Raw genomic sequence first — 16071 nt, forward strand, 5'->3', positions numbered from 1 at the left:
GATGAACTGTTTCATCCTCATCTTGCTCTTTTGGATCTCTAGGTAAGCATTGGCAGCCCCGAAAAGATGGAGCCCATCACAAAGGTGTCTCACATCCCCAGCAGTCGGTGGGCACTCGTGTGCAGCCTCTGCAATGAGAAGTTTGGGGCCTCCATACAGGTAACAGTTCAGCAGGATGGCTTTGTTTTCCTCCACTGAGTGGTAGGGAGCAGGACCGGGCCTGGGTGGGCTGACCTTTGCACATCATGGGTTGGTTAGGAGAGGGGAGCTTTTCTGGAAATCCACCTGGGTGTGGAGGCAGTTCCAGTTCGCCTGCCCTAAGCCTAGTGTTCACATCTTTCCACAAGCAGCCATTCCTGGTAAGAACCAGGTTTTAGATGCTCCTTGGCTGTGGAACTTGAGAGTTGCCTACCTTCCTACGTATAGTCACATTACACCACACAGACCCAGAAGTCCTCTGGACTGCCTCCTGGGTATGATGCCAGTAGCTGAGATGTTGGGCAGGCCTATGCTTTTACACTGAGAAACGAGTCTTGGAGCACTGGCTGGATAGAGGGCACGGGCAAGCTGCTGCCCTGGGTGCTCTTTGTGCCAAGGATTACCTGATCTGAATACAGTCTGGACTGTATGGATGTAAAAATGCTGATTGCATTTGCATGTTCAGGTACAGGTAAGTGCAGGAAGTCCTGAGGTTGGCGGAATTCAGGGAGAAAATGGTTTCTGTGCTGTCTGTGTCTTCATATTGTCTGAAACAAAAGAGTAATCAATTTCTGGGACTCATTGATACCTAGTCAGTTATGATTTGAGGCCTGGATTGCTGTGTGTGGCTGAGGATTTAAAGATGAAGTCTGACTCTTCCTTTGGGATGCAGCGTATGCATCAGCTATTACCCCCCCATCTGTTGGAATCTGGGGGGCAGAAACACTATCTGGGTGGCTTCTGATGCAGAGAATCAGAGAATACAGCAGGTACAGACATGAACTTGACAAGTGTGGTCCTGGCTTTAAACACTTCATTTGGCAGAATATGTTATATTTTGGCTGATGAGTGATTCTTTGAGTAAGGTACTCAAATCACCGATTGATGGTATATATTCTTTTCCATTTTTAAAACAAGTTCAAAGTGGTTTTACTTTTCACTGTTATTGTTTCTACTGGTATTCAGGCATCCAAAAACATTGATAGAAATATCAGGGCTGGCATAGGGCAGCTGAGGGGATCTGGCTTCAGGACTTTAAAGTAAGTTAGTTGTTTTTTTTTTTTTGTTTTTTGTTTTGTGTTTTTTTTTTTTGTTTGTTTGTTGTTTTTTTTTTTTAAAGATACCAGTAGAATTTGTTGAAAACCAAAATGATAAAGCCTCTGGCTGAAGTTTGGGTTGGGCAAAAAGAATGGGGGAGAGGTCAGAAAGGACTTGAGTGCTTGTGCATGTGTGTGGCACACACGCACACACGTTTGCTCGTGGCATAGCTGGGTAAATGGCTGTCTCTGTGGCCGTGTTAACTGCTCTTGTGAGCACACCAACCCTGCTCCGTAATTGACGTTTCATGGGAGGCAGATGGGAGTCTTGTTTGTCTTTCACGGAGAGACGATATAATGACTTTCCTATTGCCATTGACCTCTTTTCCCAGAGCATTCATTTGAAGAAGGGGCCAAGGAAGGCTGATGACTTTTCATATCTTCACAAAATAGATTTTTATTAAGAGAATTCCTCTCCGAAATGTCTGCAGCTGGGAAGACTCTGGTTTATGTTTCTGTAACATCTGTTTGCTGAGTCAACCTGAATAGGAAACCCCAGAGGAAGGCCATTTGGCGTCTTTTCAAAGTCCTGTATAAATACTCTGCTGCAGCTCATTTCTCTTGAAGGTTCGAATGCCTGGGTTAAGTGTAGTTTAAGCCAAACACAGATTGTGTCTCAGTCATCTGTTCCCACTTTGACTTCCCACTCGGCTTCGTGCTGCTGGGGAGAAGTCGTGTCTCTTCCTGATAGTGGCCAGGTGTGTCTGCGTGTGTGTTCTGCCACCAAAGCTGATTGCACGTTTCTTGTAATTGAGGTTATTTATAAAGGTACAGACTAATCTTAGTGCATATGTTTTAGGTGATTGGAACTGGGGGTGGTGGAGGGGCTGGATTTTTATAGTAAAGGATTAGAATGTGGCTGGCACTGAGCTGTATCTTAAATACTGAAATGATGAGGGGAAATCCAGCTCCAGTCTCTACTCTCTGTGGTTATGTGATGCAGGGTCTGTTGAAGGAGTTTAATTAAGCTTTTCAGCTGTCCCAGAGCACAAGCTCCTTGGTTGTCTGTGCAGCCCTGGCATGCCCCAGGGATCCCTTGGCCTCACACAATACAGTTGCTTTTACAGGGACTGGCTTCAGTCTCCGAGAGGTACCTCTTTCTAGGGATTTGCTCAGTGAGATCAGACGGGGAGAAGTTAATCACTTTGCTCCTGCTGGCCAGAGGCTTGTGTCTGGATCAAAGGCACTAAATTGTAGCCCTGTGCAGGCGGGGAGGGAGCAGGGTGTTCAGTGCATCTTGATGAGGCCTGGCCGCCGCCGTGCTGACTTCCCTGGGGCCCACAGGAAGGGAGCCTCTGATGCTGTGGTGATTCTGCACTAGCAGGGGACCTTTCTCCATCCTTCCTGAGCTGGCTTCTTGTCTGCTAGTCTGCCTTCCTCTGGTGTGATCCTGGATGCTGCTTCCAGGAAGTCTGCTTGTGTTTACCTGAGTTGGGACCTTTTCCAGCTGGGGTTTGTACTGAGGATTCATTCTTTTAAAACTTATCAGGAAAGTGTGTGCTGAGGAGATTCCTGTTCTCATTTTTTTATAAAACTACATGAGCTCAAGTCTTTGAGAATTAGATTAATGCCTCAGAGTATACTCTGCACATAGAGCACACGTCTTTTGAGGGCTGTACCACCCTCACCTACAGGGGCCAATTGTACGCCACGCCCAGCCCTGAGATTCTAGTGCTGTGACTGTTTGAAGCAAGCTATAGTTGAGGCTATGAAGGTTTTACCTGCGTCGTGCATTGTTCCCCGCCATCCCTGGCCGCCCCTCCCTCTTCATCCTTGTCAAGCTTTTCTGTCTCAGTGAGTGTGCCTTTATCATCCTGTGTGGTGGCCAGCACTAGGGACTCTGGTTGCTGCTGCTCCGTAACGGTCTCCGTGTGTTCTTTGCAGTGCTCTGTGAAGAACTGCCGGACAGCCTTCCATGTGACCTGTGCTTTTGACCGTGGCCTGGAGATGAAGACGATTTTGGCCGAGAATGATGAAGTCAAATTCAAGTCCTACTGCCCGAAGCACAGCTCACACAGGAAACCCGAGGAGAGCCTGGGTGAGGGGGCTGCACAGAACGGGGCCCCCGAGTGTTCCCCTGGGAGCCCTCTGGAGCCCTTTGCCAGTCTGGAGCAGAATAGAGAGGAGGCCCACCGGGTGAGTGTTCGCAAGCAGAAGCTCCAGCAGCTGGAGGATGAGTTCTACACCTTCGTCAACCTGCTGGATGTGGCCAGGGCCCTGCGGCTGCCTGAGGAAGTAGTGGATTTCCTGTACCAGTACTGGAAGTTGAAGAGGAAGGTCAACTTCAACAAGCCCCTCATCACCCCAAAGAAAGACGAAGAGGACAATCTAGCCAAGCGGGAGCAGGATGTCTTGTTTAGGAGGCTGCAGCTGTTCACGCACCTGCGGCAGGACCTGGAGAGGGTAATGATTGACACTGACACCTTATAATGACTTAGAGAAGAAGATGTAAAGAGGCGAACACTTGCCCAGAGCAAGAGATGATAGCCAGTCATTACTCTCAGATTCTTGTACACACTACAGCATGAGGTCGTGTTGGTTAAATATATTTATGGGCTGGTAAACTCACTGCAGTGTGCAAGACTGCCAGTGTGGGAGCTGCTTTGTGATTATTTTTCTTTACACACTTTCCCATTAATCTTTACTGTTCTGCAAGATCAGATGGGGCCTACCCCCCATCCCCCGCTCCCCCATCATTGTAGAGCTGGAGGGAATTGAGCACCAGGAACACGACCAAAGGGTTGACTCAGTCTTGTTTACAGCCTAATTTTGAGAGCTGGGATATGTCTGACTTACAGGGGAGTGGGCAGCAGTAGGGGAATTTCTTGTTCAACCTGGGGAGACATTTCCTAGGGGCTGATGGCTGGATGAAGGGCTCATCAGAGCTAAGCACTGCCTCCCGCCGGCCCATCTTTGCTTCTAGGCTAATTCACAGGGGCATTCCCAGCTCTGTTGTGGAGCAGAGCAGGCTTTGGGTGCTGATGTGTGTGCATGGACTTCTACACACACCTGTTACAGAAGACACTCTTGGCAGTGAGGTGCTAAGTCATCACAGAGGTTGTGTACATACAGTGTGTGTGCTTGTGTGTGCGTGCATCCCTGTCTGGGTTATGTCTGTGTGTGTGGGTGTGATTCCTGGTGCACAGGGCCATGGGTCTGTCTGTGGAATCCTTAGCAATCTCAGTACACTACATGCATATACACAGACCTACATGTTTATCACACTACTGGGTTGCTGATTAAGTGACTGTTGGCTGCCTGGAGCCTCAGCTGCTGGCACTTCCTCAGCAGTTGGCTGCTTGGTGCCTCCCCCACTCTCCATTACCTCTGGAGTCCCAGTTTGGACCTCTCTTCCTGCTGCAGGAATAATTAGGAGTGGACTGCCCTCCCCAGGGTCTCCAGCTCCCTTAGGTAGTTTTGACTGAGACTTACTAATTGGGGATGTGTCTTCAGCACCTCTCACACCTACTCCCCTGACTGCTAGCTACCTATTAAATTCATTAGTGTGGCAGAGGTGGGATGCAAGTTTTCTGGCCTGAAGCAGCCTGTGCTGAAAGGCACCCAAATGGCCTGAAACAGTTAATGCTTATCTCCCTTAAGCCCCTCACTTATTAGAGAGGAGTGATTCATCACCTGCTCGGCAAGAGAATCTGACTCATAGATGATTTGAAATGAGAGTGTAGGCAGGGCAGGGATAGACTGCAGATGTGCTAAGCCAAAAGGATCAGTTCTTACAGAGGCCTCTATCACCTTGTTAGAGATGGGGTAGTTGTGAAAGTAGTTTTAAGTGCTCATTAGAGACCCTTTTAGTACACCATCTAATGCTGGCTTCTTGTGTTGTCCCTTTCTAGATGATGTTAGGATTCTGGGTAAGGTGGCTGGTGTCAGGCTAAGGGGAGGCAGGAGCAGGTTGGTGAGGCTCTCATACACCCCCTGGTGGTTAGTGCAAAGAACCACATGCATTTGTGGTATGTTACTGAGAAAGGGTTCAGGGTAAATGGGTTTTATGGTGAGAAGCTGCCATCCTAACCCAACAACTGCTGTAATTGGGGTGCATGGAGTCAGATAGTCCTTGGGAGAAGTCTCATGTTTTGACTTGTGTTTGTTTCACAATCACCACAGAATAAAAGTGTAGAAAATGCTTGTGGTGTACTAACTCTCTTTCTGTATTTAAGTTACTGAGATTAACATACACTTATAATTAAATTCTGAACTTTTTTTGGAGTCGTCATTTTGCTTTTAAGTAGAATAATGGCTACGATGTATAAGGGAATAAATCAGGATTTGCGCGCGCCCGCGCATGTGTATGCGTGTGTGGGTGGCATTACTTAACATTTATTATTAAAAAGTCTAAAGTTTTAATGAATTCAGTGTCAGTTTAAAAGGGTTTATTTATAATGAAAAGTTATGTTTTCCTCATCTGCTGTGAGGACTGTCTGAAAACGCTGAAGTCTATGTCAGACCCTGGAGATTTGTATAGTGCTTTGCAATTATAAACAAGAGTATCAGGCCAAGGGCTCATCAGGGCAGGCATGACAAAGGAAAAATCCAACCTCAAAATGAACTTGTTTTCTCAGTAAGTCAGTGATCTGCCTATTTATGCAGTATCAGTACATGACAGGCACTCAAGAACCAGTTAACCCAGGTGACTGGAATTGAGGCATGTGGTCATTCCTGAACTAACAAGTGAGTAGCATTCATTAGAAATGCAGGTGACTCAGTGATTATGGTTAATTGCTCTTTCTGGCAAATAAACACCTCGGGGGGCCTTGCACACCTGGGTACCAATTCTGGCCCAGAAAGTTAGAGGAATGGATATCAGAAGGCACTACAAAGAGAACATGGTTGTGATGTGATGAGTGGGACTTCAAGTTCCATAGGCTGCCACCTCACTCTTAAAGGATTCCTGACCACCTAATTAGCTCAGAAATTGAGTACTACTAGTTCAGATAAAGACATCCTCCCTCTGCACTCTTTGTAGTTGTATGGAAAGGTGCCAAGTCCTGGGGGACAGTCATACATTTGTCACTTAGTGGAATGGAACTTTTTGAAAACCCAGTTGAGACCACAGTTGTCCCCTGAACAAAACGCATATAAGGCATGGTGTGGCAAACATTGCTTAGAGTTCAGAAAACACTGCAGCTATTCCTGGCTGTTAGGCCGATAGTTCTCAGGATGCGGTTCCCTGATGCAACAGGAACATTCTGGAAATTTAAAAGTGCAAACTGGAATCAAGTATCGTCAGCATTGTTTGTTTGTGAACTTGCTAGAATGGGAAAGTGTGACTTGGATTTAGCCTGGTGTCAGGGGACATGAAGTGTTGGGTGTGGATTCTGGCTGCTAGCAGCTGAGGGGAGGTGAATTGGGGATGTTTGGTTGAGTGGGATCAGTCTAGTTCTCTGGGCAAAGGCCATGAGTAGATTCCTGCCAAGAATGCTTTTTTTGGGGGGGTGGGGGAGGGGGTGTCTACTTTGGGGTACTTAGCTCTACAGTGGTCAGTCAGAGCTGGATCAATTAGGCCTTACTTATCCCAGCTGGAAAACATGGCCTTTTTGCTTTGTGGGTTTATTTAGAAGCTCTTCATCTGAGGTCACTGGAATTAAAGAGTTTTTCTGACTTAGAGGCCATGGTAGATTCTTCCCTAGCATACAAGCTACAAAAGTTGAGATCCCCTGGTTTCTCTACTTTTATTTTCCTGGATCAAGAGTTTGAGATGTGTCTGCTTTCCATCTGAGTCGAATATGAGCATAAGCTAGAATGCCTGTTTCATGTTTCCAAAACTCAGATTCATCTTTATGTAAAAGCTGTCTTATGTGTACTGTCCAAAGTTTTGAATTTGAGATGAGGATTTAGGTTTGATTTTTTTAATTTTAATTTTAGTTTTTGAGCTTCTACCCATAATCTCATCTGGGTGGAATATGACTTATCAAAGAGAATGAATAGCCTGTTAGTCATTTCTAGCCCCATGTTGGTTAAGTTTTATCTAAGGAACACCTACTTCCTTGCCTGGGATTGTGGCTGTCAGAGTTAGCTAGGCCCAGTGATGTTATATTTAACTTACACAAGGAGAGTGAGTTCCTTCTTAATTTTTTAATCAAAGCCTATTTTTAACGGCATTAATAATGTAAATGATTAATGTACAACTAGAAACAGGAAGACCCTGCTAGTGAATCTGTCAGGGTCAGCAATGCCTGGTAGTGTTTCCCTTCCTATCTCATGTCCTCATGTAAACTGTACTGCCTTGAACACAATCCTCTAAATTGAGGATTTAGAAGGGTCTGAAGACTGAGCCCTGGTGGTGGTAGGGTATCTGCATAGTAAGTCAGTGTGCAAAATAGCATGGCTTGTGCCAGAGAAGCAGCCTGTGACCTTTGAACTTGGATTTACAGTATGGTACAAAGAGTCTGCTCAAAAGGGTATATTTTTAGGGTGCCATTGATCATAAAAGGGAGGATGTAGTCATTTTTCACTTCTGCCATTGAAGTTGTTGAGGTTTTTATGGGCATCTTCCTAAAAAGGTTCAGCTATTCAGTGGTGGGATGGAGCTGACCTTTTGTCTTTAGGCCCATGTAATCTAGTCACTTTTTTGTTTTTTTGAGACAGTTTCTCTGTGTAGCCCTGGCTGTCCTGGGACTCGCTCTGTAGACCAGGCTGGCCTTGAACTCACAGAGATCACCTACTTCTGCCTTCTGAGTGCTGGGATTAATGGCATGCGCCACTACCAGGGCAATCTAGTCAGGAGACTTTAGGACCAAGGGATCAGTGACTTAATTCTTTAGTTTTGTACTTAGTGATGACAGGTGGTTTTAAGAGTAGGGAATATTGATTATGGAATCACAAGTAGATGTGTTCATGATGTGAAGCAGTCTTCTATATCAGACATGAGTGGGGGATCTTAGTACTTGGTCTTTCAGTTACAAATGAACTAGACTGAGGTTAGTAGCAGTTGTAAGCTGACGACCCATAGATTCATAGATTGGTTGGAGATGTTGGGACAGTCCCCAGGCATTTGCATACTCCTCTCAGAACACACTGCAGTGCTGGTCTGGCTTTGCAGAGTTGTATTCAGTGGACCAAGCAGCTCATCTGATCTTCCAGAGAGCCTTGTACAAGGGGTTCCTCTTATGCCAGTGGCCTGGAAGCTGCTTGATAAAAGTGTGTGGGGAGATTGCTTTAGAGGAGAAACTCCTCTAAATCCACTGACAGTAAGATTGCGGGGATGGCACTGTTGGATGGTAAGCAGAACTCTTGGGCACAAGGCAGCAAGTCCTGAGTAAAGAGTGGAGGTCTCCTTGATCCTGCAGACTGGTGGGGAGGACTGGGATTCTACGTTCTCCTCAGGGTTAACTCCGTGGCTGCTGCAGACACCAAGGGAATAAACAAACCGAATCCTCCTCGTGGCAGGCTTAAAGCACATTTTGATTTCAAATGTCTGTCAAGGCCCTAGTAGGGCCAGTATGTCTCAGGTAAAGGAAAACTGAAAGCACTAAAGTATCATTACTGTATTGCTCACTTAGAATCTTTATTCTCTACGTTCTAGGTTCGGAACCTCACTTACATGGTGACCCGCAGGGAAAAGATTAAACGATCTGTGTGCAAAGTCCAGGAACAGATTTTCAGTCTTTACACTAAGCTCATGGAGCAAGAAAGAGTTTCAGGTATGCATTAAGCCCTAGAAGGGCAAAATGTAGGGCAGGGGTTTGTAGCCTTAACACTGCTATTGAGGGAAAACAGTTGCTCTTTCTTCTGTCCTGTAGGAAGTTTAAGTAGTACAGCTGTTCATATTTAAAGAACACCTTTAAACATTAAAGGCATTATGTTACAGGGAAAGAGCTGAATTTGGCCTTAAATAGGGTTTGAGACCTATAGCATCTCCCTGCTGACCAAACAGAAGCAAGTTGTAAACCTTACTTTTCTCTCCAATTTCCTTATGTAAAGTGGGGATGCTATTTCAAGTTACCTCTTGTAAGTATCAGGAAATTAAAATGAAAGCGAGAGCACATTGCAGTGCTCTTGATAAACATGGGGACAGCTACCAAGGCATGCATTCTCTAGCCTTTGGATCAACCTAACATGTCAATAGATGGAAAGACTCCTTACTCACCACATAAACTCATTTCATAACACTTATGGTGGACTTCCGAAGCTATAAATGTAATTCGGAGTGTGCCGGACATTTATTTAGTGTCTTCTACATTGTTCTGGCCAGCCAAAAAGGAAGATAAATGTGGGGTGTATGCTTCCTCTGCCAGAGAGTGGCTGAGTTACTTGGAGACCACGTGTAATGCTGGGCAAGTGGGATTCATTTGCTCTTTAATTAGTCTGGTGTAGAATCAGGACCTCTGAAGTGTGCTTTTAGCACCAGTGTTCTAAGATGGCAAGCCCCAAGAAGTAGGTAATGTAAGAGTTTCTTGGAGGAAGTCTGTCCTGGGAACTTGCTCAACACAAAGACCTGAGGAGTCTTGTGGGTTTTGGGCTGGTGAATTTTGGGCTGGCCTTCAATAGAAAAGGATGAATGACTCCACTTTGGATTGCCCTTTAAAGTCACAGCAACAGCACACTTGACACTTGGTTGTGTGCTGAGTTGTGGTCGAGTCACTCTTCTCTTTCTGATTTTGTGGACTTTTCTATAGATAATAATGGAATACAAACAACACATATGTTGTTCGAAACTGCTGAAATCCAAACTCTGCCTTAGAATTAGATACATGTGACTAGAGATAACTTGGTTCTAAGAACAAGGGGAATTTTCAATAATATTCTTAGTAACATTAACTTAGATGTGTTCTTGCTAAGAGTAAATATTTTCCAGAGAGATCTGGAACTTGAACTTAAGCTGCAAAACTTCAAATGTAAGGTTTTCAGAGTGCAGCTTCATAAGTAAAAGTAGTGCAGTTTAGATCTTTTAAGGCTACCCTCTGTCTCTTCATCCTTCCATTGGAAGCTGCTGTTACCTGGGATGGTTAATGAAGTGTACCTGTAGAGTTCTGCCAGTTGAAGCTTTTGGTACTTGAGGTGGATTCAGTGATTGATTACCCATAAAGGATTTTTGTGTTGCTTGAAAGGAGTCATTTTTTATGGGTATCACAAGCAGCCTCTTGCATCAGAGCTGAGGTTTGTACTTGGGTGAGTGAATGAAATTCTCTTCACAAGGGTAGGATGTATTTTGAGTTATAGAACTGTAGTGTAGATTCATCCAGAATTCCTGCTTCTGCTGAGCATGGTGGGTCATGCCTGTAATCTAAGCATTCTGGGGGCTGCGGTAGGAGAAGTGCCAACATTTCTAAGTCATTCTGGACTACATTGTGAGTTCTAGGTCAGCCCAGGCTACAGAATAAGACCGTGTTTGTAGAAAACAACAAACAGAAGTACAGAAAAGAGAAACCAATCTTTTCTTCATTTTGAGTTGAGTGAAAAGTATGGTCAGTTGGAATGACTTACTTTTTTGTGGGAGGCTATAGCAAATGCAGCTAAAGCCCTCTAGGGTGGCTTTTCTTTCTCATTTCTAGACTCTGGTGCTTAAGACAGTTTCAAGGGAGATGACCATGACTTTACGTGTGTTCTTTAGAATTCATGGCTTAAACTGTTGTGATTCTGGAAACAAGTAGGGTCCTTCTGCAGAAGGAGAGCATCTTTGGTAGAAATGGTGCTTATGGGAGGCCTATCATTAGATACTTTTGAGAGATAATGGGCTCCAAGTCCAGTAGACAGAAATTAAAATTCAGACAACATTGGACTCTCTTCACCTGTTTCCTGTTGGGTATTTCAGTTAAAAAAACAAACAAACAAAACGTATTTCACGTGTGGCTATCCATTGGTTTTTGAGAAAGCAAGCATTTCCAAGACAACAGTTTGTAAAAAGGACCTCAGCTGTGTTGCTTGTGCCTACATCTGATGGACAGTAAGGTCTTGTGAGGGCTCCTGTGACACACTGGAGCCAACTCTTATTCTCCTGGTAGTTCATATCTTAACAGGAGACACAAAATGTGAGATTTGCTTTTTTGTAGCTGGTCTTGATACTCTTGCAAAAACATGGTCCTTATGAATTCACCAGCAGTTTTCAGACCAGAGTTAATGAGTATGAGGGTATGAGATTAAATTTGGTAGGTCATGACTAACAGACAAAATACAAAATAAGTATGAAGTAGATTACCAAGTGTCAGGCTGGAGAGATGACTCAGTGGTTAAGAGTACTTGGCTGCTCTAGCATTCAGAAGATCTGGGTTTGATTCCCAGTACCCACATGACAATCCCCAACTATCTATTATAATAAACTCCAGTTCTAGAGGATTTGACACCTCTTCTGGCTTTCACAGGCACTGTACCCATGTAGTACACAGACATACATTCAGGCAAAACACCCATACACATAAAATAAAAATAAACAAAAATAAAAAAATAGGAAGTGTCAGTTTCTATCAAGAGATGAGAATTGATATTATTTCATAAGATTTTACTAGGTTAAGCTATGAAACTTAAGTTTTTTGATTTGCATAAAAGCCTAACTAATCTTTAACTTGGATGGCAAGTTGAACCCAAATAGATTTTGCATATACTGTACTTTTTTTTCATATTACATGTCCAGAATTATGTGAACACCTACCTTTTATTCAGTTTATACATTTACATGTATTTGTCCTCAATGGCCCTTTGGAGAAAGAACCTTGAAAGCTCTAGTTAGTCTCAGAAAGGAAAGTGATGGATGGTGACTGGTAGATGGTATAATTGCTGCTATGTAGCCAGGTAGAGGAAGTGGCAGCCATTGGAAAGATTCTGAATGGATTCCCCTTTGAAAATCACATCTTTGAATTTTGTTTGTCCTTGAACAGATAGTTCAGGAAAATTTGTGTTTTAGTGGTTTTGGGAAAAAAAAAATGTAGTATACTGACCTCTTAGATTGAAAGCAGATTCTTGAATCAGGTCATGGCTTTAAAAACACTTTTTTTTTTTTTTTTTTTTACAAAGTGCTGGTGACTCTTGGGTGGGAAGTTGGTGTAATGATGCTTCAGGACTAGAACTTCATTATTTGGCTTTGCTTATGTAATTTTTCCCTTGTGGTTTTCTGTTTGTAGGTGTGCCTTCTTCCTGCTCCTCCTCACTGGAAAACATGCTTTTGTTCAATAGTCCTTCTGTGGGCCCCAATGCTCCCAAGATAGAGGACTTGAAGTGGCATTCTGCATTCTTCAGGAAACAAATGGGTAGTACTTCCTTGGTTCGTTCGCTGAAAAAGTCCCATAAGCGAGATCCTTTGAAGAAGAGTCCTGGGAGTGAGGGCAAGACCCTGTTAAAGCAGCCAGATCTGTGTGGTAGAAAGGAGGGGCTGGGGGTCCCAGAAAGCTATCTGAGCTTTGAAAAGACTTTTGCAGAAGCACGTCTCATATCATCAGCACAACAGAAAAACGGTGTGGTGACACCAGACCATGGGAAAAGAAGAGACAATCGTTTTCATTGTGATCTCATTAAAGGAGACTTAAAGGACAAATCTTTTAAACAGAGTCACAAGCCTCTCAGGTCCACAGACACATCCCAGAGGCATCTGGACAACACAAGAGCTGCCACCTCCCCTGGAATAGGGCAGTCAGCACCTGGCATGAGGAAGGAGATTGTGCCCAAGTGCAATGGCTCCCTAGTCAAAGTGCCTACAACACCTGCCAGCCCAGTGAAAAGCTGGGGAGGATTCCGGATTCCAAAGAAGGGGGAACGGCAGCAGCAAGGAGAACCCCATGGGGGGGCCTGCCACCAGCACTCAGACTGTCCCCACCTGGGTTTAGGCCGAGTTCCAGGCAAAGAAAGGGCAAAGAACAGGTTAAGAACCGACAGTGAGAACGATGGGTATGTCCCTGATGTGGAAATGAGTGACTCAGAGAGTGAGGCATCGGAGAAGAAGTGTATCCATGCCAGCAGCACCATCAGCAGGAGGACAGACATCATCAGGAGAAGCATCCTGGCCTCTTGATGAAACAGACGGTGTGGAAGCATGTGGCTTGTTGCTGGCCATGCTGAGGAGAGCTCTGACATGGGGGCAAGCAAAACCCATTATTTCTGAGCTACACAAACATATTTCCTTGCAATTCAGATTGAATTTTTTTCCAGAGTCATTTATAAATCATTTGTTGTGAGAAGTTTGTGTTATTTGCAACTTGTTGAGGAAACAGTAGGTTGTAACCACAAGACACTAAGATTAGAACCTGAACTAAACACTAAAAATGAGGTAACTCTAGAGAGGGCCAGGCTTGAAAGGCACCGCGCATTACTGCCCTCTACATTTTTTCCAAAGCACAAACTCTTGGATACTCTGAGTACAGAATCAGATAGAATTCTGTGTTATGAATAAATCCTATTTATAGAAGCCTTCGCATACTATTTATAGCCCACAAAGCTTATTTTCTAGGAATGGTAAATGCTGACAGCATTTTGGCTCCCAGGCTGTTGGTGTGAGTAGCTGGGACTCGGAAGCTTCAGCAACACTGGGATCTTGCACACGTGGCATCCAGGGGAAGAGTTTACACAACAGGCATTGGTGGAAGGCTGGAGGGACAGAGCAGAGCTGCTCAAGTGAGACTTTGGACCTGTGTAGCAGGTCCTGCGCCCCCGAGTGGGCTGTGGACATATGGTGGGTGGAGAGGATGGACCTGGTCGAGAAAGTTCTGTGAGAAAGGGCAGCTGAGGCCCAAGTGTTACTAGTCCTCTCGACCTTCCTCTTTCCTAACTGCTGGTCCTTGGACCCAATTGGGATTTCCCTGGCTACTGCCAGTACTTGACCACCTGGCTTCCAATAACACAATGACTATTCAAGTTCAAGTGATGAACTTCAGACTCTGGTGACTCACTCCCCAGAGTCGACCACTAGTGCGTGTTTGGGGAATCCAGGCTTCCACCATGAACGGATTCCTTAAGCAAAAAGGAAAAAAAAAAGGTAAAACAGGTTATATTTTAAAACAATAGAAAGGCAATATGTTGCGTCAAGCTCTTATATTGACCAAGGCTATACAGGAAAGAAGTCAGTGTACCCTTGAATAGGTTTTTTGGAGTTGGAGTTCTAAACTCTGATTTGTAACTTGGACTTTCGAATTGCAAATGGCAATAACTAGTAAATTATCAGCAATAATTTACCATTAAATTTGAGTACAATGTTCTGTTTTTGCACTCACGTAGTGCGTATGTATTCAGACAAGTGGATAGTGTTCAAGTCCTGTTATTTTCTTTGGCATTCAGTGTAGTCGTGAATCAAATTTAAGAGAAGGAAATAACAATGAGATTTAGATTTAAGGGTATTTTGAATAAGCCCAGTTTCCCCTAAATTACCCTTAGTTTGTTAATATCAATGTTTGGATTCCCATTCATTTATACATCTGTTTCCATGTGGCAGGGACATTCTGATATTTAATGAGCAATGTTTTGAGTTTGTAGAAGCTTTCAAGTCTTCCAGATGATCGTCAACAACAGAAAAGGCTTATTGAATTCCATCTTGCTATGCAAGTTTTATCAGATGATCAAATGACAGATCTGATGCATCCCATTGTATGTATGACATTTTCAAACCAAGTCTTAACTTCTCAAGTACACTGTAGTAGCTAATTCAGGGGCGGGGAAAGGATGACCCAGGTTTTAGATTGACTATTTTTGAGCTGTGGAGCTCCTTTTGAGACTGCTGCCCAGATCAGCTTGTTGCTACTGGTATTTGAAGGTTCTTAGGAGTCCAAGTTGTACTTTTGCTTGTAGCTTAATTTAAAAATGAGATGTTTTGCATATGAACAAAACCCTTTTGCTGGATACAGGAAAAGGTTGGACTCTATCTAGTTATCTTTTGTTTGCAGCAACAGTACTGGGTGAAAATAGAATTTATAGAGGAATAATTTGTGAAGCCATAGAAAGAAACCCTAAATTAATCTAGTGAGTATATAGCCTCTCACCAGTTTAAGAGGCACCAGATCCATTTGCACTATTAGGAATGCTAGTTTTGTGCAAAAATAATGCCTTACCTGTTTTCCCCCCACATTTAGGTTGAAAAGCTTTCAAATGTTCCAAGTTATGCTGAACCAAAAAACAAAATAAAAAAATAAAAAAATTTCCCCCACAAAAACAAAACAAAAAATAAAAGCCCACACTTTTTATTACTGCTTTGAAATGCAAATGGTATAGAGCACGGTTTCTGACAGTGTAACGATAGCTTTGTAAGTTAGTTTCATGTCATGCTGGGAACTCTGTATGAGGCGGCCATACGCAGCGACAGCCCACCTACCCACTTGCATTCTATTAGTATGGAGCTTTTTTGTTTGTTTGTTCTTTTGAATCTTCCTTGTGCATCCTGACCAAGAAATATCTTTGATTATGATCAATGTATTATGTCAAAATGTAGGCTAGTTAAACTTTTGTAAAGTTGCCTGGAATGTCATTTGTTAGGTTATAAACACAAAATTTAAATGAAGGGTTTTATGTGTTGTGTACAAATCTTAATTATTTTAAAATGGACAAACTTGTCATTACATTTGTAACCTTGTACAGAGGATTTTTCACTATGTGCCTAGCTTGGTGTCCATTCAGCTAAAATTGAAAAAAAAAAGGTGCATGAAGAGTTAAAATCAGAAGTTAAACAAAGTATATGTAGAGATGACTATTTTATATTACATGGCCCAATCCTGTATTTATTTCTACCCCCTTTTTGAAAGTATTTATAAAACTAGTTGAAGACAGCTGTATTTTTTTGTTGAACTATTTAGTAGAATTTGTGCCTTTTTGTCTGTATGTGAATAAATGCTGTACATTTTGCAATACA

At 43.5% G+C, this 16071-nt stretch overlaps 1 protein-coding gene across 8 annotated transcripts in view; it reads left to right on the forward strand.

Moving 5' to 3' along the window:
* Nucleotides 1–16071, forward strand: part of Jade1 (jade family PHD finger 1) — a 64447-nt gene extending 48376 nt beyond the window's left edge. For all 8 annotated transcript variants that reach the window (XM_076574035.1, XM_076574037.1, XM_076574038.1 and 5 more), the window contains exons 8-11: nt 43–159; nt 3180–3698; nt 8836–8953; nt 12368–16071. In XM_076574035.1, coding sequence (XP_076430150.1) covers nt 43–159; nt 3180–3698; nt 8836–8953; nt 12368–13251 — 1638 coding nt within the window. In that variant the 3' untranslated portion in view covers nt 13252–16071. The remainder of the gene's footprint in view (nt 1–42; nt 160–3179; nt 3699–8835; nt 8954–12367) is intronic.

The sequence above is a fragment of the Peromyscus maniculatus genome, chromosome 6 (genome assembly GCF_049852395.1).
Source record: "Peromyscus maniculatus bairdii isolate BWxNUB_F1_BW_parent chromosome 6, HU_Pman_BW_mat_3.1, whole genome shotgun sequence".
Lineage (NCBI taxonomy): Eukaryota > Metazoa > Chordata > Mammalia > Rodentia > Cricetidae > Peromyscus > Peromyscus maniculatus.